Genomic DNA, 26,152 nt, shown 5'->3' on the forward strand with positions numbered 1-26,152 from the left:
ACTGGCACAAGAACAGACATATAGACCAATGGAACAGAAGAAAGAACCCTGAAATTGACCCAAGCCATTATACTCAATTAATATTTGACAAAGGAGACAAGAGCATACAATGAAGTCAAAACAGTCTCTTTAATAAATGGTGCTTGGAAATTTGGTCAGATAGATGCAAAAAAATGAAACTAGATCACCAACTTATACCATACACAAAAACAAACTCAAAATGGCTAAAGGACTTGAATGTAAGATGGAAACCATAAAAATCCTACAATACTCCAGAGGCAGCAAAATTGCACACATATGTTGTTGCAGCAGTATCTTTACAGACAGATCCTAGGGCAAGAGAGACTAAGGAGAAAATAAACAAATCAGACTACATCAAAATAAAAAGCTTCTGCACAGCAAGAGGAACCCTCAACAAAACAAGAAAGCCCACTGCATGGGAGAACATATTTACCAATGTTATCTCCAATAAGGGTTTAATCTCCAACATTTACAGGGAACTCATACAACTTAACTAATGGAAGATAAACAATCCAATAAAAAAATGGACAAAGGATCTAAATAGACACTTTTTGAAAGAGGACATTCAGAAAGCCAAGAGACATAGGAAAACATGCTCAAAGTCACTAATCATCTGAGAGATGCAAATCAAAACAATGAGGTACCACCTCACACCTGTCAGAATGGCTATCATTAACAAATCAACAAATGACAAGTGCTGGTGAGGATGCGGAGAAAAAGGAACCCTTGTGCACTGCTAATGGGAATGCAGACTGGTGCAGTCACTGTGGAAAACAGTATGCCGTTTCCTCAAAAATTTAAAAATGGAACTGCCATTTGACCCAGTAATACCACTTCTAGGAATATATCCTAAGAAAATATAAACACCAATCAGAAAGGATATATGCACCCCTATGTTCATAGCAGCACAATTTACAATAGCTAAGATTTGGGAACAGCCTAAATGCCCATCAGCAGATGAGTGGATTAGAAAACTATGGTACATCTACACAATGGAATACTACGCTGCTATAAAAAAGAAGGAATTCTTACCATTTGCAGCAGCATGGATGGACCTGGAGAGCATTATGCTAAGTGAAATAAGCCAGGCAATGAAAGAAAATTACCACATGACCTCACTCATTTATGGATAATGAAGAACATTATAACCTGATGAACTAAAAGATAGATACAGAGGCAGAACAGCATCGAACAGACTGTCAAATTACAGCGGGAAGGCTGGGGAAGGGGGGGAGGTAAGAGATCAACTGAAGGACTTGTATGTATGCATATAAGCATAACCAATGGATACAAGATACTGGGGGCGGGGTGGGGGGGGCGGGGTGTGAGGGCATGTGCGGGGAGTAGGGGAGGCTGGGGGAAGGTCAATGGGGGAAAAAAGGGAAACATATGTGCTACTATTTGTAATACTTTAAACAATAAAAAATAGCCAAAACCGGTTTGGCTCAGTGGATAGAGTGTCGGCCTGCGGACTGAAGGGTCCCAGGTTCGATTCTGGTTAAGGGCATGTAACTTGGTTGCGGGCACATCCCCAGTAGGAGGTGTGCAAGAGGCAGCTGATTGATGTTTCTCTCTCATCAATGTTTCTAACTCTCTATACCTCTTCCTTCCTCTCTGTAAAAAATCAATAAAATATATTTAAAAAATATATATATATATATACACACACACACACTAAGTGGCCAGATTATTATGATCTCTGAATGTATAATAATCTGGTCACTTTGTGTGTGTGTGTGTGTGTGTGTGTATATATATATATATATATATATATATATATATATACACATTAGAGGCCCGGTGCATGAATTCGTGCATGGGTGGGGTCCGGCCAGCCTGGCCAGGGGGAGGGGACATGGGCAGTTGGTTGGCCTGCCTGGTGGTCAAAGGGACAATTTGCATATTAGCATTTTATTATAAAGGATATACATTAAAAAAAAAACACACAAAAACAGGTGGAGGAATCCATGCTTTCATCAAGATTTATGTCTAGATTTATGTCAAGATTTCAGATCATTGAATTCTTAAAACCTATCATCCTTTGTCCCCCAAACAAAATGTGGTCCCCAAACTGCAATTTCTTGCTCTTAAATAATGTAAAACACACAACAGGCCTCAAATGGAGCCACCTGTGCTAAGCTGACATCACCAAACCAAGACTTAATACCTAACCTAATTGCAGTTTCGTCTCTCCCAGGAATGTAATCTCAGCCAGTCAGTATGGAATTTCTTGGTCAGCATTAATGAGGTAAACCCCTTCATAGATCCCTGTGGTCCCTCAAGGGAAGGTGCCTGCTCTTTGCTTCTTCCTGCCCCTTTCTGCCTATAAAAGTCTCCCATTATGTACAGTTCCTCAGGTCTTTCTAGTTGTTAAATGATAATCTCCTCCCCCCCCCCCAGCCCCAATTCATGAACTGTTGAGTAAAGTCCATAAGATTTTTAAAATTTACTCAGCTAAAAAAAGTTTTTTTATCAGTAGGGACAATAGAAAAAGCTATTTTGATTTATTTTACCATTTCTCTAAGGATGCCCGCCCCTCAACCACTCCAATTTATCTATGGGCTGGATGAACACTTACCACTAAAATTACGTGAAATTATTGGCTTGGACTACAGATCATGAAAATATTTTACCAACATTTTCCCAAATGAAAGAGAAGCAAATTAGTGTTTTTAAGTGCAACATATTATGATAGGTTTACTTAAAATTACACGTTTTTTAAAAAAGAAAAAAGATTTTGACTTTGGCCTCTTAAGAAAACAAAGCTGCCTTTAGCAAATGATGATAATAATGATAAAATCGACCCTCTTCCTTCCACAATTCTTTATTTACCCAGCAGCGGTCAAGGAATTCTGCTGCGCGGAAACAGTCCTCGATTTAGTGAGGAATGTGGGCGGGTGCGTCTGCGGCCCGAGAACAGGGTGAAGCAACCCGCCTCCACCACGGGCTGGTCTCGGCCTCCAGGCCACGGCGCTGGCATGAGAAACGCACGCAGTGCTCACGACTGCCAGGGCTCTCCAGGGCCTGAGACCACCTAACCAGCCCCCACACCAGCGCTCAGCACTCGACCCCACCTACGACACGACCCGCACTAACTCGGCAAAATGCAGCTGAGAGCGCGGGCGGCCAGGAGGGAAAGGGGGAACTTTAGAGAGGGCTTGCGGGGGCGGCCCAGGGCCAGGTGCCGGCCGCCCAGCTAACGGGAACCGGCGGGGTGGCACAAACCTCCCCACTCCCCCGACTTGGGGCCGACCTCCCCAGCCGGGTCTCCGCGCCGCACCGGAATGTAGGGTCCGCGGCGTGAAGAGACGCCCGTCCCATCACCGCGACCAGCTCCGCTGTCCCGTACTCACGCTGGCTTCATGGCAGCAAGCTCCGCGCTGCCCAGACGTGCACGCGGGACGCCGGGCTCGACGGGGAGGCCTGGCGAGGAAGGAGGGTCGCAGAAGAGCGCCGCGGGAACCTGGACGCGGGGGCAGAGGCGCTGCGCTCAGTGGAGCCGGGCGGCGCGACGACGAGCCCAGGTGAGCTTGCGCCCGGCGCATTTCAAACGGGCCAATCAGTGCCGCCCACTGAAAAGGGGCGGGGCTTCCGAGGACGCGCCTGCTCTGCCGGAAGTGGCGCTGGTCTCCTGGGAAACTGACGCGGAAAGGGTGTGGGGAGTTTGGGAGTCTACGCGGCAGCGCTGAAGCCGGGACTTTAAATATGAAATACAATTCCCTCCATTTCCGATGAGGAAACTGACGGTCTGTTTTCCTACAGCACAAGACGTCCAATGGCAGAGCACACCTAGGTTTGATTCAGAAGTCTGCATTCTAGCTCCGGCCCGGGAGGGCTCTATTCTGCCCAGCGCAGTCTCCTACTCCCTCTCTGGTTTTCGTATCACCACACCATTTTGGCTTCCTTTCTCTCTTCTTCTTCACCTTTACTGGGTTCTCCAGCTCTTGCATTTATATACATTGTTTTATCGAATTCTTAACAATGTTTGATCCTGGACATACAGAAATGAATAAATTTTGGTCCTCAAGCAACGTCCAGACCACTCTTTTCTATGATGAACTGATTTTCATTCCGATCTCTGCCCCTAAACGGATGACTATCAAAGATACATTTATATCTGTGCTCTCATGGAACTCTAGTCCCATCTCCTCAACTTCCTACAGGATCAGACACCAGCAAGGATAGACATAATTAATATCCTTAGCCCATATTTTTCTACACAAAAATGATTCTAATCTTTGCCATTACATAGTTACAGTAAATTCATCATTTTAAACAATGCAAGTAAATCTGGAGGATAAATTTCTAGAAGCATAATTGCTGTGTCAGAGTGTATGCATGGGTAACGTTTGGCAGTATTGTCAAATTGTCCTCCATAAAGGTTGTCCAAATGTACAATCGCATCAGGCATGTATGACAGTGCCTGTTTCTCCACAATTCTCAGACAACAACGTTGATCTAATAGGTGAAAAAAAATCACGATGTGGTTTACATTTTTTCCCCCTTATGATGAATGAGGTCGGGTGTCTGTTTATATATTCAGAGCCATTTGTGTTTTCTTCTCTATGAACTGTGTTCATCTCCCTTGCCTCCTTGTTCTACTGAGTTGTTCATTTTTCTTATTGAATATATTAAAGAAATTGGTCCTCATCCAAAATATGAGTTCAAAAAGTTTAATAGTTCATAATTTAGTTTTTATTTCATTTATGTTGTTTTGTGACAGCTTAGAAAAATATTTAAGATAGTATCAGACTTTTCTTTACTGTCTTATGTTTTGTGTCATACTAGGAAGTCTTCCCCAACTAAGATAATTTTTTAAAAATATATATATTTTATTGATTTTTCAGAGAGGAAGGGAGAAGGATAGAGAGTTAGAAACATCGATGAGAGAGAAACATCGATCAGCTGTCTCCTGCACACCCCCCAGTGGGGATGTGCCCGCAACCAAGGTACATGCCCTTGACTGGAATAGAACCTGGGGCTCTTCAGCCCGCAGGTGGACGATCTATCCACTGAGCCAAACCGGTCAGGGCTAAGATAATTTTTTTAAGTATCGTATTTCCTAGTGGTTTTTTTTAAATATATTTTTTATTGATTTCAGAGAGGAAGGGAGAGGGAGAAATAGAAATATCAATGATGAGAGCGAATCATTGATCAGCTGCCTTCTGCACGCCCCCCACTGGGAATCAAGCGCACAACCTGGGCATGTGCCCTGAACAGGAATCGAACCATGATCTCCTGGTTCATAGGTCGACGCTCATCCACTGAGCCATACCTGCTGGGCTCTAGTGCTTTTATTACTTTGTTTTTTATGTTTAAGTCTTTGAACCATTAGAATTTTTTTTTTTTTTTTTGTAATCAAATGAGAGGTTGGAATCTGTATTATTTAGGAATTGGGCTGGACTGTTGGCTTACCTTTTAGTTACTCTGCAGTCTGGCTTTGGCTTCAATTTCTCCGTTGGAACTCTTCTGACCAAGATTATCACCTCCTTCTTGCTAAATCTAACTGAGCCTTTCCCACCCTTATCTTACTTGACCTTTTAACTGCACTAAAAATATTTCTCATTCATTTCTTCCTATGCCTTTGTTTTTTTTTCCTAGCTCTCTAGCCCATTTTTCGTAGCCTCATTTGTGGGTTCTTTTTTCTCCCTTAAATGTTGTGATTTAGGGTTTTTTTACCTGGTTACTTCCTGGGCCCTCTCCCCAGGCACTCCCAACCATGCCCATGGCTTCACCTTCCATTCACATTTGCTCTTCTGAGCTTCAGACTCATATATCCAACTGCCTTATGAATTCTCCACCTGTGTGTCCCACAGGCACCTCACACCTAACACATCCTAATCTCTTGCCCTGAACCTGCTCCCCCTCAGTGGATGACATCACCATCTACCCACCCACCCAACCAGAGTCCAAGGTACCGTCTTTGACTTTTGCCTCCCCACTCTATTCCAATATTTAATTACCAAATCTTGACAGTTCTACCGATAGCCTTCAAACCTCTCCACTTCTCTTCATCCCCTTGGCCACTACCATCGGTCATCTGGATGATCTCACCATTACCTTAACAGGCCTCCTGGCTACCACCCTCCCATCCAGGATCCATTTTGTAGCCAGCTCCCTATAAATCACAGCTCTGATCATGCCACTCCTGTGCTTGTAAAACTGCAGTAGCTCCCCATTGCTGCAGACCCTCAGTGGAGCCCCAGGGCTCTTCCTCTTCAAGCTCATCACCTATCATTAACCCCTGCACCACTACCTCCAGCCATGTTGACCTTTGCTGTCAAACTCTCCTTCTTCCCTTCCTTTAACAATGTCTCCTTATCCTCACTTCTCAGCAGGTCTCTTTGCCATCTACCCTGCTGTGGATGCTTGTCCCCTGAACTTCCCACTCACTTCCCAATTTACAATCATTATTTATTACTTTCTCTTCTCCATTTTATCCCTACATCTTATCACCAGATGGCACTGTTGCACCCCGGTGCCCAACAATTGAGCTACTCCATAAATGTTGAGAGGGAATGAATGAATCCACCCTTTCAGAGAATACCCCAGTCAAGGACCTAGGTAAATTGCACCACCGCCAGCTTTTTTTCTGGCTTATTAGTTTTTTTTTAAATGCTATTTCATTATAACATTTCTCAGGGTGTCCCACAGGTACCTCACACCTAACAGATCCTAATCTTTTCCCCCAGAGGTCTCCCATAACCAGTAAAAGAGCTGCATTTCCCCCTAGAATTAGAGAGCCAGACCACAGGTGAGGGTAAGAAAGAGTAGAATTGGGATGCTGGGTGTTTTGTTTTTTTTTTTAAGTCAGATTTAGTAAGGTATAATTTACAGTAAAATTCAACCTTTTTAGTTGAAGTGTCTACATATGTGTCAAATATATACCATCCTGTAACCACTGCCACAATCAAATATATAAAACTAGAGGCCTGGTGCACGAAATTCGTGCAAGGGGCTCAGCCCCCACCCACTGCAGCGGCTGCGGGACTCTGCCTCAGCCCCCGCCCGCCATGGCTTCGTCCGGAAAGAAGGATGTCCAGAAGGATGTCCGGTCTAATTAGCATATTATGCTTTTATTATTATAGCTTCCCATCACACAAAAATTCCCTTGTAGTCAATCACTGTCCCCTACCCTCAAACCCTTGGCAATCACTTTCCTAACTTCTTGAGTTTTGTCTTTTCCAGAATGTTTCTTCTTTAACTCGGCATAGTGCTTTAGAGGTTTTTCCATGTGTTGCATGTACCGGGCGTGTGTTCCCTTTTATTTTAGTAGTATTTCATTATATGAATGCATGACAATTTATTCATTCATTCATTTGTTTCATGGACATTTAGGTTGTTTCCCCGTTTTGGTGATTATGAATGAAACTGTATAATTATTTGTATAAAGGTCTTTATGTAGACATGTGTTTTCATTTCTTTTGGATGGGATTACTGGTTTTGTAAGTGTAACTTTATAAGAACCTGCCAAACTGGACTGAGAGGGTCTTACGTAAATCACTGAGGAGGAGCTGACACTACACAAATTTGAAACCATAATGAATCCAACCACCCACCTAAGTAAGTCCAGCTACAGGACCCTAATGAACACCAATGACCAGGCCTGTAGAAGCCCAGAGTTTTGAGGGAAGGTGGTAAAATGGAGACAGGACCACAGTGGGAGCTGGGACACCCAACACCCAAGGGAGAGAGTCCTCTCCCCCCGCCCTGCTGTTCACTCAATGGCCTTGGAGCCATCCTCTCACATTCCCAGGCCATTTATAAAATGAATGATTGGAAGTCAATGTTTTATGTACTCAGAAAACAAATTAATAAAATCAACAAGCTTGGGGGGAAGCTGTGAAATTAATACAAAAAGAAACAAATGATCTGAAGCACATTTCATATGAATAATATACACAGAAAGGGGCTATAACTAACCCAAGTAATGAAGACTATTCACTATGTGCCCTCAGGCTGAAGACAAAAAGATCTTGAAACTTATATTGAATTCTAGTCAGTAGGCTTTTTTCAGACATAGGTCAGTAATTCTGAAACGGCATTGTGTACATTCTGGGACTGAGCAAAGAAGTACACGTATTGTGGATAACGGGAGCAGTTTCTATTAGAGCTGTATAAATATCAAAAGGGGAAGGCTAAAACGTACCTGGGGATTCTTTGTTCTATTTGGCAACATTTTTCTAAGGAAGAAATTATGTTAAAAAAAAAATAATGGACTCTGTTATTGCTTCTTTGTGGGGAAGCAAGGGACTTGGTTGGGATGTCTGGAAGGAGGATTCTCCGAAAGGTCAGGACCTCTGAGGGGACCTTGCCGAAGGCTGCAGCCCCTACCTTGGCTTTTCCAAACAAGTCCGATCCCCCGGGATGTTTTGCTAGAATCTGTATGTTTAGTCTTTAAAGACCCAACCTTGTAGAAGCATATACTTTCTCAAGGATACTTACCATGCTGATTGTATCTAGAGGTTAATTTGAGTTCAAGCTGTTGTTTGAATAAAAGCCAAAGGAGGCAGGTGAACAGGGCTACTTGGTGGCGATAGCCAAGTAGTGCCTTAGCACTTTCTTTCACAGAAACGTGTGTCAGAGTAATCTGTTCATCCGTCGCTCAGGGTCTGCCGGCCAGCCCCAGCACTTCTTTAAAAAAATTTTTTTAAGCCGAAACCGGTTTGGCTCAGTGGACAGAGCGTTGGCCTGCGGACTGAAGGGTCCCGGGTTCGATTCCGGTCAAGGGCATGTACCTTGGCTGCGGGCACATCCCCGGTGGGGGGTATGCAGGAGGCAGCTGATCGATGTTTCTAGCTTTCTATCCCTCTCCCTTCCTCTCTGTAAAAATATCAATAAAATACATTTTAAAAAAAAATTTTTTTTTAAATTGATTTCAGAGAGGAAGGGAGGGGAAGATAGAAAGAAACATCCATGATGAGAGAGAATCATTGAATGGCAGCCTCCTGCACGCCCCGCACTGGGGATTGAGCCTGCAACCCAGGCATGTGCAAACCATGACCTCCTGGTTCATAGGTTGACACTCAACACTGAGCCATGCTGGCTGGTCTATCAATACTTCTTAAACTCCCGTATATTAAAAATAATCTGGGGCTTTTGATAAAAATTTAAAATTCCAACACCCCCTTCCCCTCCTCCCTGGGTATTCGTCATCTGTTGACTTGGGCCAGAGAATGTGCATTTTACATCATTAAATACCTTTTTGAAAGGTTGGATTAAATTGTCTTTGAGATCCCTTGCCTTGGAGGATGCAAAAGATAAGCCAGATTTAGAAATCTGTTGCTGAGATGAAGAGAATATGTGTGACAACTCTCTTTGTCTGAAGTACATTTATTACAGACTGGAAGCATTCATACAAATACCAAGGGGGCATAGGAAAGCCCCATTCGCAATCTCCCAGGAAGAACATTCAGGAGAAATTTGCAGAGTTCTTAAAAAAATCAAGTCATTCAGACATCTTCTGGATGTTACACATTTCAGGCATCAGTGGCCAGATTTCCATCCTTCCAATAGCACAAGTGCCTACTGGCCTTTGCAATTCCTACTACCTCGACCTGAAACACCTCCCCTCACGCTGGCACAGCTGGCACCTTTCTGCCCATCAATCAAGTCTCTTCTCAAATATAAGCTTATCAGAGTGGTCACCCACTCTCACCTATTCCTTCACTAGGCTTATCTTCTTTCATTAAAAAATTCATTTTTATTGATTTCAGAGTGGAAGGGATAGGGAGAGAGAGAAACATTAATGATGAGAGAGAATCATTGATCGGTTGCCTACTGCACACCACCTATTGGGGATCAAGCCTGCAACCTGGGCATGCGCTCTTGACCGGAATCAAACCTAAGACCCTTTAGTCCGCAGGCTGATGCTCTATCCACTGAGCCAAACCAGCTAGGGCTAGGCTTATTTTCTTTTTGCTGCAAAAAGCTTTATTGTTTCATTTGGTCCAATGCATGGGAGAGGGCTCCAGGGTGGTTAAAAGAATGGCTAGTTTAGGGAAGAGGCTCGGGTAAAAGCCAGAGACACCAGGGGGGTGCAGAGGGGCCTCTGAAAGGCCTCTGGGCTCCAAAGGCTCCTAGTCGTGCTTGAGGGTGAGCCTTTTGAAGAGATACTTGCCCAGCCCAGCCTGGGGGCCAGCCAGCCTGCAGATGTTAGTCAGGTGGTCGCCCATCTTCTTGATCAGTTTCACCACCTCATCCAGGAAGTGGTTCTCCAGGTAGTTGCAGAGCTGAGGGTCTGCATGGGTAGAAGCCAGGGCCTGCAGCTCCAAAAGGGCCTGGTTCAGGCTCTTCTCCAAGGCCAGGGTGGCTTCCATGGTGTCCTGAGTTTTGGCCCAGTCATCCTGGGAAGGTTTCTGCACATCCTGGAAGAGAATGCGGCCACCTCGCTTGTTTTGCAACTTTAAGAAATGCTCCGCGCCCTCGTGCTTCTTCTCCGCCAACTTGCGGAAGAAGTGGCCCACACCCTCCAGAGCCATATCGTCGAGGTCGAAATAGCAGCCCAGAGAGAGGTAGGTGTAGGAGACCCGCAGATGCAGGTTGGCCAGGCGGTTGACCGCAGCCTCCACCTCGGTGGAATAATTCTGACGAATTTGGGAGCTCATGGTTGTTCAGCAATGAGGAGTTAAGGTAGAAGAAAAACCCGGTGTGTTGGCTGGTCCCAGAGGTGGTTCTGAAGGTGGTGACTGGATGAGACTCAGGAGAGTGGCCGGAGGCTGGAAGAATGGCTGTCCCTGGGTCTGTTTGAAGCAAGAGACAGATCCGGGACCTCCAAGTGCGCTCTAGGCTTATTTTCTTTATTGCACTTACTATTACCTGAATTTATCTTGTCTGGCTGACTGATTAGAACATCAGATCCATGAAGGAGGGACAGTGTGGGTTTTGTTAACTTCTGTGTCCCCAGTTCCTAGGACAATGTTTGTTCTATATATACCAGGCACTAAAATATTCATCAAATGATTTAGCAATGCACTCATGTACAGGAATCTATTTCTCATGGTAAATGAACATGTTTGTAGTATGGTGGGTGAAATGTAACCAAACCAAGTGGGAAACAGGACAACTGTATTATAATAAATAAACTTTATTTATTCCTTCCACACAATTTAAGAAAACCATACATTGGAAGAATATCTCTGAGTTTGGAAATGGGTCTTTGTCTTTTCATTCATATGGATTGTTGATTAGAAAATCAGAGGCTAGCGTTCAAAAGATATGTCATAACATGTTTTATAGTGTTGATAGGTGTTTCATGTATGAAGGGCATCACGGCTAAAACAAATTTGGGACACAGTAGATCCAAATGAAGTGCTTCTCCAACGCACCTGACAATACCATTCTACTCCGCTGCCTTCCTCAGAACCTCTCACATGAGCAGGGTTCCACAGAAAACACTTTGGAAGACCAAATACTTAAACCACTTTGTACTCAAAAGTTTCTAAACTTCCCACTTCTAATTCTAATTAACAATGGCAAACTCATTTCTTGAACAAAAAAGATGGATAACTCTCTAAAAACTGAGCAATGGAAAATGGAACTCTACAATGCATAAAGGGGAGATACAGTTGACTAAGTGGCCTCATTCAAACATACTGAAGTTTTATCACAACTATAATGTCTGATAAGTTTTAGAGTTATGATCTCAAGCAGGGGGAGGGGGAAGAGGGACATCCCATGGGATTGTACCCACCCCTACATAACCCTTTGGAGACAGGGTCAGGGTGAACAGTTGACACCCATGGGAGTTTGGCACATCTCTACAGTGTACTGAGACATTAAAATTTTTTTGAGAACTACATTAAAAAGCATCTTCCCAGTGAAGACTTCAACTGACCCACTGCCAACCTTTCTAACTTTCTAGAATGACTTAGGCAAAACTATCAGACTTAATACTTACTGATAATTCATATATTTGAATTCATTTTCACTACACATTAGAAGCTTCCAAATCAGTGTACTGCGAATTGGTATAAAATTTTAATTTGTAATACTGTCCAAAAACATGCAATGGGACTAAATTTACCAAAGTTATAAAACCATTATGAAACACTTGATCTTATTTTGTTGATTTAACATTTCATTTTCATTATTAAGCATGACAAAAGTAACATAACCAAAGATTAAATCATCTAAAAGCCCTTCAAATTAATCATCCAATATTTTCCAACTATTTCTAAGCTAAAGAACATGATTTTACTGTTATAAACAGAATTTGAAAGCCTTCATGTCTTTGGCATTACTAAAATAGGGTATTTAAATGTTGTACCTTTTTTTCACTATAAAATTGAAGTTACAGTAAGATGAAATGGAAGCTCACTTGCCCTGCTAGAATAAAATGTCTCTAATGATTTCAGATTGTTGCTAAAAAACAACAAATTTTGTCATGTAGTTTGCAATTAATGTACCAAAAATTTACCAGCCCATATAATTTTATCAGTCTATTTCTCCAGAGGAAGTAAACAGATAATTAAACTAATGAAATCATATTTCTTGACCACTCTCATCCAATATAAATTGTTACTTGTCCTCAAGAGGATTACCTGGGCCAGTAAAACACAAAGGCAGTATTCTAAGGTAGAAGGTGTTCCTGAGTCAGCAAAGAGAATTCTGCATTGTAGACAGCCCCTTAAGTCATTAGCAAGTGCAGATTAGAGGCTGATAGGCCTGTGATAACAATTGCTTTGTGTCAGCATTACCATGTGTCTGAAAATACCACAAAATACTGAACTTTAATTAGTAATGCAACAGATGAGAAAATGCTCAGTGTTTTAGGACTGTGCAGAGTAGAAAGCTGGAAACACATCCTTAGGTGGTGAGTTGCTGAAAATTACATCAATGAAAACAAAGCTGATAAGCCCAGTGGCTTTTGGAATTCCTGACACCAGCATTTCTTCAAGTTTGGCCCGTGGCCCCTCTGCATTAGAATTACATGGGACTAGCTCCAGTGCAGATCCCCTCTCCGAAACATACAGTTTACAGCGGTAAACCAGAATCTCCTGGTCTCCCTGGGAATCTGCATTGGCCACAAGCTCACCATATGTTTTAGGTTCCCAGGAAAGCTTGAAAAATCGCATCTGACCCACCCTTTGGCAAGGTCTTTAAGCATCCTCTGCACATAAACACTAAAATTTGCAGCGTATTTGAAATGCTGAAGCAACAGCAAATGCATGACACCCCTAAATACAGTGCTATCATTGATTTAAAATGTGACAAATGAACACAGCCGACAGGGATTAACTTGGCCAACTCCCACGGTGTGCCATGTTTTATCTGTGCTGCATAATACTTGCAGAATCAAATTGGCAACAAGAAAACAGAGCAAAACAGGACATATGACACCCAGCCATAGGCTGTTGACTTTTAAGAAAATCCAAATCCACAGTCCCAAATCCAAATCCATTGACATGGAATTTGCACTTTGAAGCAGAATGGACTTGAGGAAAAAAGAGGGCTCTCTTTCTATTCACTCCCTTCACTAGGTGGGAAAAGAAAGACAAGCCCCCCTGAAACCAGTCCCCAGGACTCCCACAGACGCCAGTTCCTCTTTCTGAGGCCCCCCCCCGCCCCAACCTTTCTGGCTTATATTCCTCCCACTGTGGGGGCTCTTGGGGACTGGAGACGCATTTGCTACGTGAAACTCATCAAGTTCCATTTTTAAAGAGTAAATACTGTTTAAACAGAATTACAAAACTCATTTTAAATAAATTTAACTTAATTAAATATTAATAATTTGCCTGAATAAGGACTTGCTTGAACCCATGTTCCCCTTTTAAAACCACACATACAGAATCAGTGCACAGCTAGAGAAATTTCCCCAGTTCAATACCTTGTTGATATGAACCCATTCAAAAATGCCAAGACACCAATCATTATGAATATCTTAGACCACTGTAAACCAGTAAGTACCATGACACTGGCTTATGGTAGTTAGGATGTTGTAGCTTAATATTGACATCTGGCACAAAAAGCTTAGGGTCTGAATCATGTTTCTTTTTTATGTAATTCTGGCTCAGGCATCCGATACAGAGCAGATGAGAAATAAATTATGTTGATGAGGCTGAAGATGAGGCACAGAAGTATGGCTCCTGCGATCTGAGGGAAAGACAGGGCCCTGGCGTTGGCCATGAGCCATTCCTTCCTCAGAGTCTTGTCCAGAAGTATGGCTTCCATCTGCATGTGCGTAGCCAGGATCACACACACGTGGAACAGCTGGTGACTGTGACCTACAGCAAGTATACAAAAGGCCACCAAGATCAGCAATAAAAAAGGAATGACATGCTGAGTGAAAGAAGCCAGACACAAGGGACACATATTGTATGACTGCATTCATATCACTTGTCCAAAAAAGGCAAATCTATAGAAACAAAATGTACATTAGTGGTTGCCCTGGGTAGGGGGTGGGAGTGGGGATGAAGAGTATATGGGCATGAGGGATCTTACTGGGATGATAAAAATGTCCTAAACCTCATTTATAGTGATGGTTGTACAACTTGGTAAATTTACTAAAAGTAGCATTAAATTGTATACTTGAAATAAGGGAATTATGTGATATGAAAAACATACTTCAATAAATTAATCTTTAAAATGTAATGTGAGGCCGAAACCGGTTTGGCTCAGTGGATAGAGCATCGGCCTGCGGACTGAAGGGTCCCGGGTTCGATTCCGGTCAAGGGCATGTACCTTGGTTGCGGGCACATCCCCAGTGGGAGGTGTGCAGGAGGCAGCTGATCGATGTTTCTCTCTCATCAGTGTTTCTAGCTCTCTATCCCTCTCCCTTTCTCTCTCTAAAATATCAATAAAATAAATAAATAAATAAATAAATAAAATGTAATGTGAGGCCCTAGCCGGATTGGCTCGGTGGATAGAGCATCAGCCTGCAGACTGAAAGGTCCCGGGTTCAATTCCAGTTAAGGGCACATGCCAGGGTTGCGGGCTGGATCCCCAGTAGGGGGGCCTGCAGGAGACAACCTATCAATTATTCTCATCATTGATGTTTCTATCCTCTCTCCCTTCCTCTCTGAAATCAATAAAAAATATATTTAAAAAAATAAAATGTAATGTGAGAAAAAGAAAAAGGCCATTAGAGTAAACCAAATTCACCAATCCAGTTTTTCACATGAAAAAGGCATCAGGTTCTGCCAGAGGTCATCTCTTTTTAAAATATATTTTTATTGATTTCAGAGAAGAAGGGGGAGAGAGAGAGAAAGAGAGAGAGAGAGAGAGAGAGAGAGAGAGAGAGAGAAACATCAATGATTAGAGAGAATCATTGATCGGCTGCCTCCTGCATGTCTCCTACTGGGGATCGAGCCTACAACCCAGGCATGTGCCCTGACTGGGAATTGAACTATGACCTCCTGGTTCATAGGTTGATGCTCAACCACTGAGCCACACTGGCCGGGCCTGAGGTAATCTCTTAAGATCCAGTGCTAATGAGCTCAGATTCCAACTTCAGTCCCACAGGTGAAGCCAGCCAAAGTCTCTGTTGGCCACTTACAAGGTAGTCCACTTCCTATTGCTGGTCAATCCCAGACATGACCAGGGGTTCTTCTTCCCCATGACCTGCAGGACCCCAGCTCACCAGAATGCATCCACATGTGGGGAGCAGGGCGGGGGGGGGCTCAGTAGTGTGTGCTAGGAGTGGGCAGGGACATGCACATTTTTTGGTTGGTGAGAAAAGGAGTCCATTGCCCAGGGCTGGGTCTTGCTTTGGGGGACAACTTTTAGAAACCAAAAGTAAGATGAGAAGACCACATGTGTCATGGGCTGATCTGTCTCTTCCAAATTCATATGTTGAATTCTTAAGCCCAGTACCTCAGAATGGGATCATATTTGGAGATGGGGTCTTTTAGAGACAATGAACTGTCTCTTCCAAATTCATATGTTGAATTCTTAAGCCCAGTACCTCAGAATGGGATCATATTTGGAGATGGGGTCTTTTAGAGACAATGAAGTTAAGATGAAGTCACCAGGGTGGGGCCCAGTATAATTGGTGTCCTTATATGAGAAGAGGAGAATAGGACGTGGACATGCACACACACAGAGGGAAGACCACATGACAAGAGATGGAAAGATGGCAGCCCCTCGGAAGATGGTGTGTTTCAAGGTACCACCCCTGCCTCACTCCGTTATACTAATGGGCTGTGTACAGTTCCCCAAATCTGTGGGTGATGTGCTCAACAACAGAGGCTCAAACCTGTCTCCATTAGGACAGGACATAAAAAGACACAAGAGCCCTGCACATATGTGAAATGTGGCTACAGCAGGAAGAGTGGTTTCAGCAATCCCACCGGCCAGGAACAGGGAGGAACTTCCTGTGGGCCAACGCCAACCAAGCCGGCCCAGCCCTTCCCACTCGGGCTGGTGGAGAGGGGGCCCCATACCCAGCAGAGATTTAATCATCTGTCATTAACTGCTGTCTGGCAAGTTTCTCCCCATAGGTGTGTCTTTCTGCTCTGAACGGGATAGAGATGAAAAAATTAAATGTTATTAAAGAAGTCGGGGAGTTGACAAAATAAGGGCCAGGGCTATTTTTCCTGCAGCCCCCAGACTTCATGAACAATCCCCTCTACTTCATCCAGCTGGGGCTGGGAGGTGACTGTGGTCGGTGGGTTCCCGTAGGCAGGTACCCCCTGGCCCTTTGGTCTCCCTCCTTTTTTAAAATCTGCCCCCTAAGCATTTTGCTTGTAATTCCTCTAGCAGGGCAGAATAAGTAAAGGAGATGAAACTCTAATGAGAATGAACAAAGTAAATCTGGCCATGTGACCTAGATGGTAAGAGATGGAAAGTTATAGACAAAAAGGGCTTGGCAACAAACAGGTTCCTCTCACCACAGGGAGACAAGGATGACCCCTTGGTCCCCATAATAGCTTATCTGAGGAGCTGTCCTCCCAGCACACATCAGCCTCGCCAGAAGTGATCAGGGGCCTCCAGCCAGTCCCAGAGTCAGGGTGGGGGTCGCCTTCTGTAGTGCCTGCCCACTTCCCTAGGTAGAGAGGGAAGGGAACTCTACCAGCAGGTATAAACCCGTGGCTCTGACACCTCCTGGCTACATCACTTCTCTAACTTTAGTGAGCTCAGGCTCATCTAGAGAATCACACAGCCTCTGAGTGAGTGCTGAGCCCCACCCCCCAAGTTTGTGGTGTAGGGCCCGAGAATCTGCATGTTCCCAGGTGATGCCGAGACTGTTGGTCTGGGCACCAAACCTGAGAGCCACCCCTCTACCCTGACTCCTGGTCCCATCGCACCCAGCTGAACAAGACAAAGGCAGACACGTTCCCCTCCTGGCACAGCCCTGCACAGCATCTGATACCTCAGAGCCATGTGCACCCAGTCTTTCTTCGTCCTCTCCAAGGATGCCCTCAGTGGTCATTTAATAGTGGGATTTCGTGTTCTAGGTAATACTAGGACTACCCTGGTCCCATACCCCATAGGAATGCGTTAGAATCTTAGACCCACCTGCTCTCCCATCCTCCCTGGCCATTCACTGGCTACGTACAACCTGGCCCCTATTAACTCACTGTTTCACTCTCCTTGGCCAGCACCTGGAGAACTTCCTGAAAGGTGCTTCTCTCCCTGCCCTGGCCTCCCCTCTCCAGCTGCATCACAGGTGTCAGGGATGGAGCCCTCCTCAGCTGGAGGGCAAGGGCAGCAGAGCCACCGCACACTCACCGATGTAGTCGAAGCATCCCGGGGCCAGGCGCTCCGGCAGGTGCGCGGAGTAGAAGAAAGAGGCCAGGAGAGTCATGGCCATGTGCTTCTGGTGGTACAAGGTGACTTCGTTCTGTGGACTCTCCCCTGGGAACAGGAATACCTGCAGGTATTTAAAAGAAACATGAGGTCTTGAGAGGAAGCCCTTCTCCCTGTCATCACCTGCCGACATCTTGGCACACACGTGGGACTTGGGCCAGGGCCCCCACCTCCTCAGGGCTGCGGCTGGGAAAGGGAACTCTCAGGGGCTGTGTGAGCAGAATTCCTAATCTGAGAGGGATCAATTGAGACCCAAGGCAATTGTATTTTAATCCCCTAAATGTTTATGAGAGCCATTTGGGTTATTTAACTTAAAAAAAGAAAAAGAAAAAAAAGGAAGTTAAGAAAGGAAAAGAAAAACCTTATTAGATACATTTCTGCTTCTTTTTCTGGACGAAGGTAATGTGTAAGTATAGTAAAAAGTGATCATTTCACACTCAAACTCATTTCTAACCAGCACATCCTCTGAACTGATGCTCCTTATTAAGACTTTAAGGCTTAGTAATCCCTCGAAGGCCTTCTGAGTCATCAGAAGGTATTAATTACGGCCATGACACTGTTTCAGAGTTAAGTGTAGTTTCTGTTTTTGTTATAAATAAAGACAGCAGCCACCACCTTCAGAGGGCACGAGGCCAGGCCTTTTAGTTGCATCATTTCATGGGCACCTCAGCCATTGCCACAGGCAGACTCTATCTCCCCATTTTGCAGATGAGGAAGCTGGGCTGGAGGGTGACTTGCAAACCACTAATTAGAAGTGGTCTGGATCCAGGCAGCCCGATTCCAGAATCCGTGCCCTCGTCAACTTCACCATTTAGGTTAGACCTCCCATTCCACTGCCCACTGCAGCTGTGTGCCAGGAGCCCAGAACCTGTGCTGCGTATGGTTTGGGGGCATGTGGAACTGGCGTGGTCCCTCTGCTCTAATTTCATGTGCGTGGTCTGTGTCCCCAAGGAAGGAGTGGGGGAATGGGATGCACCCCTAATTCTCGGTCTCCCGCAGGCCCCAAAAGGCCAAGCACAGAGCATGTGGTTAGTGCTCCGGCTGGGGGAGCCAGCTCGGCCCCTCGCCTTCGCTCCTTGGCCCTGCCATCTCGGTGGCAGGCATCAGACCCCAGCTGGCACTGGGCGGGGCATGCCACTCAGAGGGTGCTGACCATGTGCCAGGCATTACTGAGCTCAGCAGGTCTGTTTTATTGATTAATTCCCTCTAACCCCCTGTGAAGGAGGGGATGCTAGTCCCAGGTACAGCTGAGGAAACTGAAGCTCAGAGAGGTAATGTGCAGGTCACACAGCCAGTGAGCAGTGGGACTGGGACTTGAACTCAGGCCCATCTGTTTTGAGAGTTGCATGGACTTCCTTCCTGTCTTTCCTCTTACACCCTCTTATTTCTTGTTCTCCATCTAATTCCTATCTCTCAGACCTTCATTCATACTTTTCCCATCACTACTGATAATACATTAACTGATGATAATATATAAGAATGCTTTTTTTGGACTCTTGCCACCATTTCATGTAATCCTCCCCTAGCCTGATGAAAGCAGGTGTTATTACCATGCCCATTTTACAGATGAGAAATCAAGGCACAGAGATGATAGATAACTTGTCCAAAGGCTCCCAGTGAGTAAATACTAGAGATCTGCCTTTAGAGCCTGCTCTCCTGGTCACTCCACTAAACCCCAGGCTGCTTCCCCTGCCCAGCCCTCTGGGACTGCTGCTGAGCCCCAGTGAGCACATTTCCTGTGGTCCCCGAGGCTGCTGTATCATGCTGCTCCCGACTCTACGCTGCGAGCACTAGTAAGGAAGCACCCGGTCCCCACTCCTGGGTGTCCTGTGGTGCCGGCGTGTGCTCTGACCCCCAGGAGCTCAGGGGACAGCTGACTTCCCAGTGGTGCCCAACAGGCAGAGGAGGTGGGCAGGGCTCTTACCCGGTAGAAGATGGGGAGAGAGTCCCAGGTGTAGGGATAAGCAAATGCAAGGACGCGGAGCATCTTACAGAGCCCGGGCTTGTGGAGCTCCAGAAACCTAAATCAGGGAAGAAAGGGAACGAAAGGGGTGTCAGTAAATCACACACACATGCACATCCAAGATACTCACGGGTAAGCCATCAATGGTGGTGGTGGTGGTGAGGGGGTGGGGGCAAGCACTTTGCACAACTTCCTCCAGCAGCTTCTTCACCAGCTTCCTCCCCTCACCTCCCCCCCAGGGGAATGGCTGGACCTCAGATGTGAGGAGACCTCAGGGGAATCCATCTCCTGGCATCTGAGAAGCAATGGTATCCAGGCGGAGCCAGGGGGCATGCTTGCAGAAGCCCTGCAAGCTCCAAGTTATCTAACTGCCAAAGAGCCTTTTGGAAGAGCAGTGCCTGCCAGGAGGGAGACGTGTGGGTGGGGGCGGCTGCGGTGGCCCAGGCCCTGGGGGAGCACGTCTGTGTCTGCGGAGGCCGAGCTGCCTCACTGGTCAGAGCCTCCCTGGTGATTAACGAGCAGAAGCCTCGGTTCAATTAGGTGTGTAATTGCTCTGAGGGACTTCTGGAACATGCACACAGGATACTTCTGGCACAGGGAAACTGAATGCGGTCTCCCTGTTTTCCTTCTCCCCATCCCCACCCGCCTCCAATCCAAGGACAAGTGAAGTCAACATGAACCCAAGTGGTGCTGACGGTCAGGTCCTCCGAGATGAAGTGACAGGGCCTCAGCTGGCCGGTTGGCCTGGGGAGGGGCAGCAGCTGAGGGTGTGGGGCAGGGACAGGACAGGTGGCAGAGGACAGGGGTGGGGCCAGGAGAATGTCCACACTAACCTGCAGCCCTGAACTGGGGCTCAGGTAGAGGAAGGCTCACGAGCCTGGGGCAGGTGGGGGACAGGCACCCGCTCCAATCCCGCAGTGTGTTGTGGGGGGCTGCACAGCTGGTGCAGAGCTAGCACGTCGAGGCTCATGGGGCGGCTGCTCTGAAGGACAGTGGAGGCACTTGGGCCCTCTCAGTCTTCCCCATGGTTCTGCCCCTCATCATGCTCTCCTGAGGCTATGGGGCCTGTGTCCCACCACCACGCCTCACCTCTGCTCCCCAGACCCCTTATCCCAGCCCACAAGTCTGCAACTTCTCCCCCAAACTCGGTCTGCTGCTCCCCCAGCCAGGCCTATTTTCCCTGGTCATGCCACCTATGAGCCAGGGCAGGCACCTGTCTGGAAACCCCACTGCTGCCCATATCCTTGGGCGGGGACACGGCAGAGACCCCCACCTCTGCCTCCTGGGTGGTGGGCAACCTTCCCAAGGACGAGCTGGGTCTGCTCAGGTCTGGGTCCCCCACACCCAGCTCGGAAGCACATCGGAGGTCCTGGGCAGAACCCACAGCCCTCAGGGCCGAGCCTGGGGACCCCTGTGCTGGGGTACGAGGCAGCCCTATGGCCCCTGAGAAGCCCCGCAGCCTTCAGAGACAAGCTCCAGCCCCACTCAAGTCCGCCAGCACGTCTCTCCTTTTCTGACCATGCGCGTAGCTCAGAGATGCACCTGGCAGGCCTGGGGCAGAGAAGAAACAGAAGCTCAAGGAGAAAGAGGAGGAAAAACAAGGGACCTCCGAAACAAGGACCCCAGCCTTGGCGTAAACCACCCCCCGCCCCCGGGACAGGTGAGGCAGTGCAGTGCGACGATCTCGCAGGCAGTGTCTGACCTGGACAGCCTGGCTCAAATCCTGCCTTTGCCCCTCAGGACCGTGCGAGCCTGCAGGTCACGTACACTTTGTGCACCTCAGAATCCTCATGTTAACACGGAGACAACAACCATACCCCCTCACAGGCTTGCTGCAAATGTTTGATGAAATGATACTCACAGAGTAACGCTCACTAAATGGTAGCTTTACAACAAGATGTGTGATGGGGACCCATTCTCTCCTCCTCCCCATTGTGTAGCCACGTTGCACCAGGAAATAGGAGCGGGAGGGAACAGACAGGTGCTGGATGATGGGTCTAAGGTCAGGTGACTAGTAAGAGGCAATATTATGATTTAAACCCACGGCTGTCTGGCTTCCATTTCACACCCCCACCCTCTAGCAGGCTGAGAAGGCCTCAGACCACCAGCCAGACTTAGTTTGTCCTTACCTGGGCCCCTGGGCCCCAGGGGGCAAACCGATACCCCAGGAACCAGGGCCGGTCTCAATAGCCTCGGCCTCTCCAGGCACGGCCAGTCGACCCCAGCAAGCCTGCTCCCTCCTCCCCCACGCACTGCCACCACCTGTCACTTCTGGGCTCAGGGAGGCTCCCTGTGAAAGCGCACTCTTTCTGTGGCCACTTACACAGGAAGAAAGCTGGCTCTGGCTGGCTGGTGAGGGCCATCCCCCAAAGCATGGATTTCCTGCGACTTGAGACAACATTTCGCCCAGCCCGATATAGTGCTTTCCCAGGGGCAAATGAATCAGCCTCTCCGACAGCAAAGCTGAGTCTATAGGGGGAAAAAGGGAGAAAAAGCAGAACAGAAGAGAGACAGCAACAGAGAATAAAAGGCAGAAGAAAGGCCAGCAGCTACAGAGAGGGGCCTCCCACTACCAAGGTGCAATTCCAGGCCAGGCCATAAGGTGTCGCCACAGCCAGAGGTTTTGAGAGGGAAGGGTTGGAGCCACAGAATCCTGTGAAGCACCCGACGCCTCAAAACCCACCCTGGTAAAGCAGTCCCTGCACCCCAGGGTTGAGGGGCCAATTTACAGGGTGTCAGGCCTCCTCTGTCTAGAATCATTTTGACAGGAAACACCAGATTTCAGGAGAAGCCTCCATCAAGAGAGGGTCGATGCAATACCGGTCTGTTTAAAAACCTGATCAATCTTTCTGCAACAAAGCTGGAAGGATTTGCCAGTGAATTCCTGAATTAGCAGGCCTTTGGAGATGTCATTCTAATGCCGAGTGGGGTGTGTGTGTGTGTGTGTGTGTGTGTGTGTGTGGTTATGGCTGTTTTGTTGTTGCCTGGGTGACATTGCAGGGATGTGGACATTTCCGTGTGCTGGCTGCAGCCGTAGCAGCACTTTGTCATCTGGCCAAGCCCTCTGACCTCCAATGTACCTGAGAGCCACTGCCTGCTGAGCCTCTGGTCTCCATCTCTGACCTCCAAACCTGCTTCCAGGCGTCCACACTGCTGACCTGCCGCAGCTCACTTCCCACCAGGGGTGACAACCCCTTTCCGTCCCTACAGCACTGACCACAAAGCATTTCACTAAGCAAGTAGTTGTCAAAAAAACCCAACGGCTGGTGGCTTGGGATGGAGAAACAAAAAAGTCCCTACAGTGACTTGTGATGCACAGCAAACACTGTGTAACTCACGCTCCTAAGGGAGTGGTGCCTCCTGGGCTTTGGGTGGTCGGTGGGCATGAGCAGGGTCTCCGTCACCCCACCCGGCTCCGGAACCACAGAGAGGTCACGCAGTCCCTCATGTCCCCTCTCCAATGCTACAGAACAAAAGGCAGTTTTCTGGAACATGCTCATTTGAACTAAATTCCATGGTAATAAGGACCGAATCACCAGCCAGGGGAGCCCACGGCCCTGTGTGTGGGCTTCACCTTCAGGACGGGCACTGGAATGGAGGAATGCCATGGGGACCGTGACGTTCTGGGAAGCATGTGCATAAGTGAGGAGCTGCCGATGAGGTTCATGGTCTCCTGCTGTGCTCAGGGAGGGAGAAGGTGGTCTTTCGCGCTCCTGGCCATACCATGGGCTGAGGGGCCAGGAGGGAGAGGCAGGAGAGAATCTCGGAAAAGAAAGTGGCCTCACCGGTTTGGCTCAATGGATAGAGCATCGGCCTGCGGACTGAGGGGTCCTGGGTTCGATTTCTGTCAAAGGGCACATGCCTGGGTTGTGGGCTCGATCCCCACCGTGGGGCATGCAGGAGGCAGCTGATCAATGACTCTCTCTCATCATTGATGTTTCTCTCTCTCCATCTCCCTTCCTCTCTCTGAAATCAATAAAAAATATATATTAAAAAGAAAGAAAGAAAGAAAGAAAGAAAGAATGGAAGAAAGAAAGGAAGGAAGAAAGAGAAAGAAAGAAAGAAAGAAAGAAAGAAAGAAAGAAAGAAAGAAAGAAAGAAAGAAAGAAAGAAAGAAAGGAAGGAAGAAAGAAAGAAAGGCAGTGAGGAATGCCCAAATCAGAAAGCCCATCTTCCAGAGGCCCTTGATTACGGTGTGGACACTGAAGCCCAGAGGGGGCCGTGAGGGCCACACGGCGAGTCTCTGAGATCGGGAGATGGCCCTTTGGAAGATGGCCCTGCCCTCCTCTCCTCCTGCTCCTCCTGCTCCTCCTACAGTTAACCAGGGCCAGAGTCGCTGCCTGCCCACATCACCTTTCTCACTCCTCAGACACTGACAACCAGGAAGACAGGGAATGAAAACAAAGAGGAGAGGACTTATAAGGTCAGAGAAGCCACCAACGTGGAAAGGAAGGAGGACAAGGTGAGGAGGAAAAGGAAGGGCCCTCACCTGGGACACCCCACTGTACCTCTGGCTCCGAGAGGGTGGCGTTTGCCCTTTCTCCCCTTCTGTTCGGGCACAGCCCCGGTTGTTAACACACCTGGAAGCCTCTCAGGGCCTGGAAGCTAACCCCAGGGAACTGTCTCCCTAGGAATGTGACCGAGCACAGGGCCAGTCCCCAGTCAGACACTCGAGGCACTCAAATCCCCAGCCACCTTTGGGCCCCTCTCTAGCTGCCCTCTCCCTTCCAGCCACATGGGCTCGGTGACGCTCCCTGCTGCCTCCAATGCAGCCCCATCCTCTCTGGCCCCAGCCCTGTCCAGGCTGTCTGCTCTGTCCAAAAGTCCTTCTCTCTTCTCCAGCTGAAGTGTTTAATCTCCGCAGTCCTCAGTCCTAACACCACGCTGCAGAACCCTGGGTATCCATCCACATGGGTGTCAGTTTGTATTGTCATTATTTGTTTGTTACATTCTGTCCTGCTCCACTCTAACGGCCATGTCCCCTGGATTTTTGGGGGGCTACAGTTTGCCTCTCCTGATGCACTGGGTGTTCTGAGGGCAAGGACTGTGCCTCACTCCTCCTGGTGGTCTCAGATCTTAACATGATGCCTAGAGCAGGGCAGGCATTTAGGACATGTTGAGAGGTTGGTTGGTTGGATGGATGGATAGGTGGATGGAGGAACAGAAGGACAGATGGGTGGGTAAGTGGGTGGATGGATGGATGGATGGTTGGATACATGAATGAATGGTTGGATAGATGGTTGGATGGATGGATGGATGGATGGATGGATGGATGGATGGATGGATAGAATAGCCTCCGGTGTGCCCCATAAATAAACAGAAGTAATCCATTTCACTGATAAGGGAAAAGCCCCCTTACATGGGCATTCAAGATATTCCTGACTGACCTGCCCTGCCAAACAAGTTGGTCCAAAGGTGCCAGGCTTGCCACATGCATAAGACCCATTCACTGTATCTGAACAATCAGGGGAGACTCCTGGCTGGAAGGAAACAGTCTACCCTGGTAATTCGGGAAGCTTAAAAAAAAAAAAAAAAAAAAAAAAGCAGCAATGTTCTAAGAATTTGCATTGGGAATTCACAGGAAGGCAGTCCACAAGCCTTCCCACCCCTCAGCCCACAGCTTGCTGCCCTCTGGTCCTAGTTCCAAACACCAGCCCTGCAGGAGCCAACCAGACAGGACAGGGACTGGTCCAAGGACCAGATCCGGGTGTGCGGGTCCCTGGGCCAGGCTGTCCGTGAGCCCTTGCATCCACGCTCGCTGCCTCGCGGGCATGCTTTGCCTCTCTTGAGCGGTTTCTAGCATCCTTGTTACTGTCTATGCCTGTTACTCCTGGTCTCACCCACGGCAGAGCCCCGCCTCCTCCCCTCTCCACCATCTCTGCAGCCCCCCAGCTCCGGCTGGGCACTGGGGCTGCGCTCCAGTAAAAGCTCTTAATCCCGTGTCCTTGAGGAATGGGGGAGAAGGAGGGAAATAACCACCCCTGACATCTGATTCCATTTCTTACCCTGTGGGAGGCCCTGTCTCCTCACAGCATTGGGAAGCTCTGTGATTTTCAGGAAGTGGGAAGAGAGAGTTTACCCCCACTCCTACGCCCAGGCCTTTCCATGGGACAAAGTATCCCAAAATCCAGCGTTGAGACTGCACCCAGAACTGAGACTCATGCCCACGGGAAGCCACCGCACGTGCCCACCTGTCCGAGGACAGGTCCGCGGAGGGCAAGTTGGGGCAGGTATTCCGTATGCTATCTAGAAACACCAATCAGAAAGGACATATGCACCCCTATGTTCACAGCAGCACAATTCACCATAGCTAAGATTTGGAAACAGCCTAAGTGCCCATCAACAGATGAGTGGATTAAAAAACTGTGGTACATCTACACAATGGAATACTACGCTGTGGTAAAAAAGAAGGAATTCTTA

At 47.4% G+C, this 26,152-nt stretch overlaps 3 protein-coding genes across 3 annotated transcripts in view; all 3 read right to left on the reverse strand.

Moving 5' to 3' along the window:
* Positions 1–3,553, reverse strand: part of KIF23 (kinesin family member 23) — a 53,752-nt gene extending 50,199 nt beyond the window's left edge. The window contains exon 1 of the mRNA XM_080672683.1: positions 3,375–3,553. Within this exon, the coding sequence (XP_080528809.1) occupies positions 3,375–3,385 (11 nt within the window). The 5' untranslated portion in view covers positions 3,386–3,553. The remainder of the gene's footprint in view (positions 1–3,374) is intronic.
* A 6,547-nt stretch (positions 3,554–10,100) lies between these two features.
* Positions 10,101–10,628, reverse strand: LOC308246233 (ferritin light chain-like; the record flags this gene model as incomplete). The annotated part of the gene is made up of 1 exon (XM_080664219.1): positions 10,101–10,628. The coding sequence occupies one exon, from the start codon at positions 10,626–10,628 to the stop codon at positions 10,101–10,103; it is 528 nt and encodes a 175-aa protein (XP_080520345.1).
* Positions 10,629–11,092: 464 nt separating this feature from the next.
* PAQR5 (progestin and adipoQ receptor family member 5) overlaps positions 11,093–26,152 on the reverse strand; it is a 78,995-nt gene continuing 63,935 nt past the window's right edge. Inside the window, exons 6-8 of the mRNA XM_080668500.1 lie at positions 19,694–19,790; positions 17,692–17,833; positions 11,093–14,246 (exon numbers count right to left, since the gene is read on the reverse strand). Coding sequence (XP_080524626.1) covers positions 14,005–14,246; positions 17,692–17,833; positions 19,694–19,790 — 481 coding nt within the window. The 3' untranslated portion in view covers positions 11,093–14,004. The remainder of the gene's footprint in view (positions 14,247–17,691; positions 17,834–19,693; positions 19,791–26,152) is intronic.

This window comes from Plecotus auritus (assembly GCF_963455305.1).
Source record: "Plecotus auritus genome assembly, chromosome: 1".
In the NCBI taxonomy this organism is placed as follows: Eukaryota; Metazoa; Chordata; class Mammalia; order Chiroptera; family Vespertilionidae; genus Plecotus; species Plecotus auritus.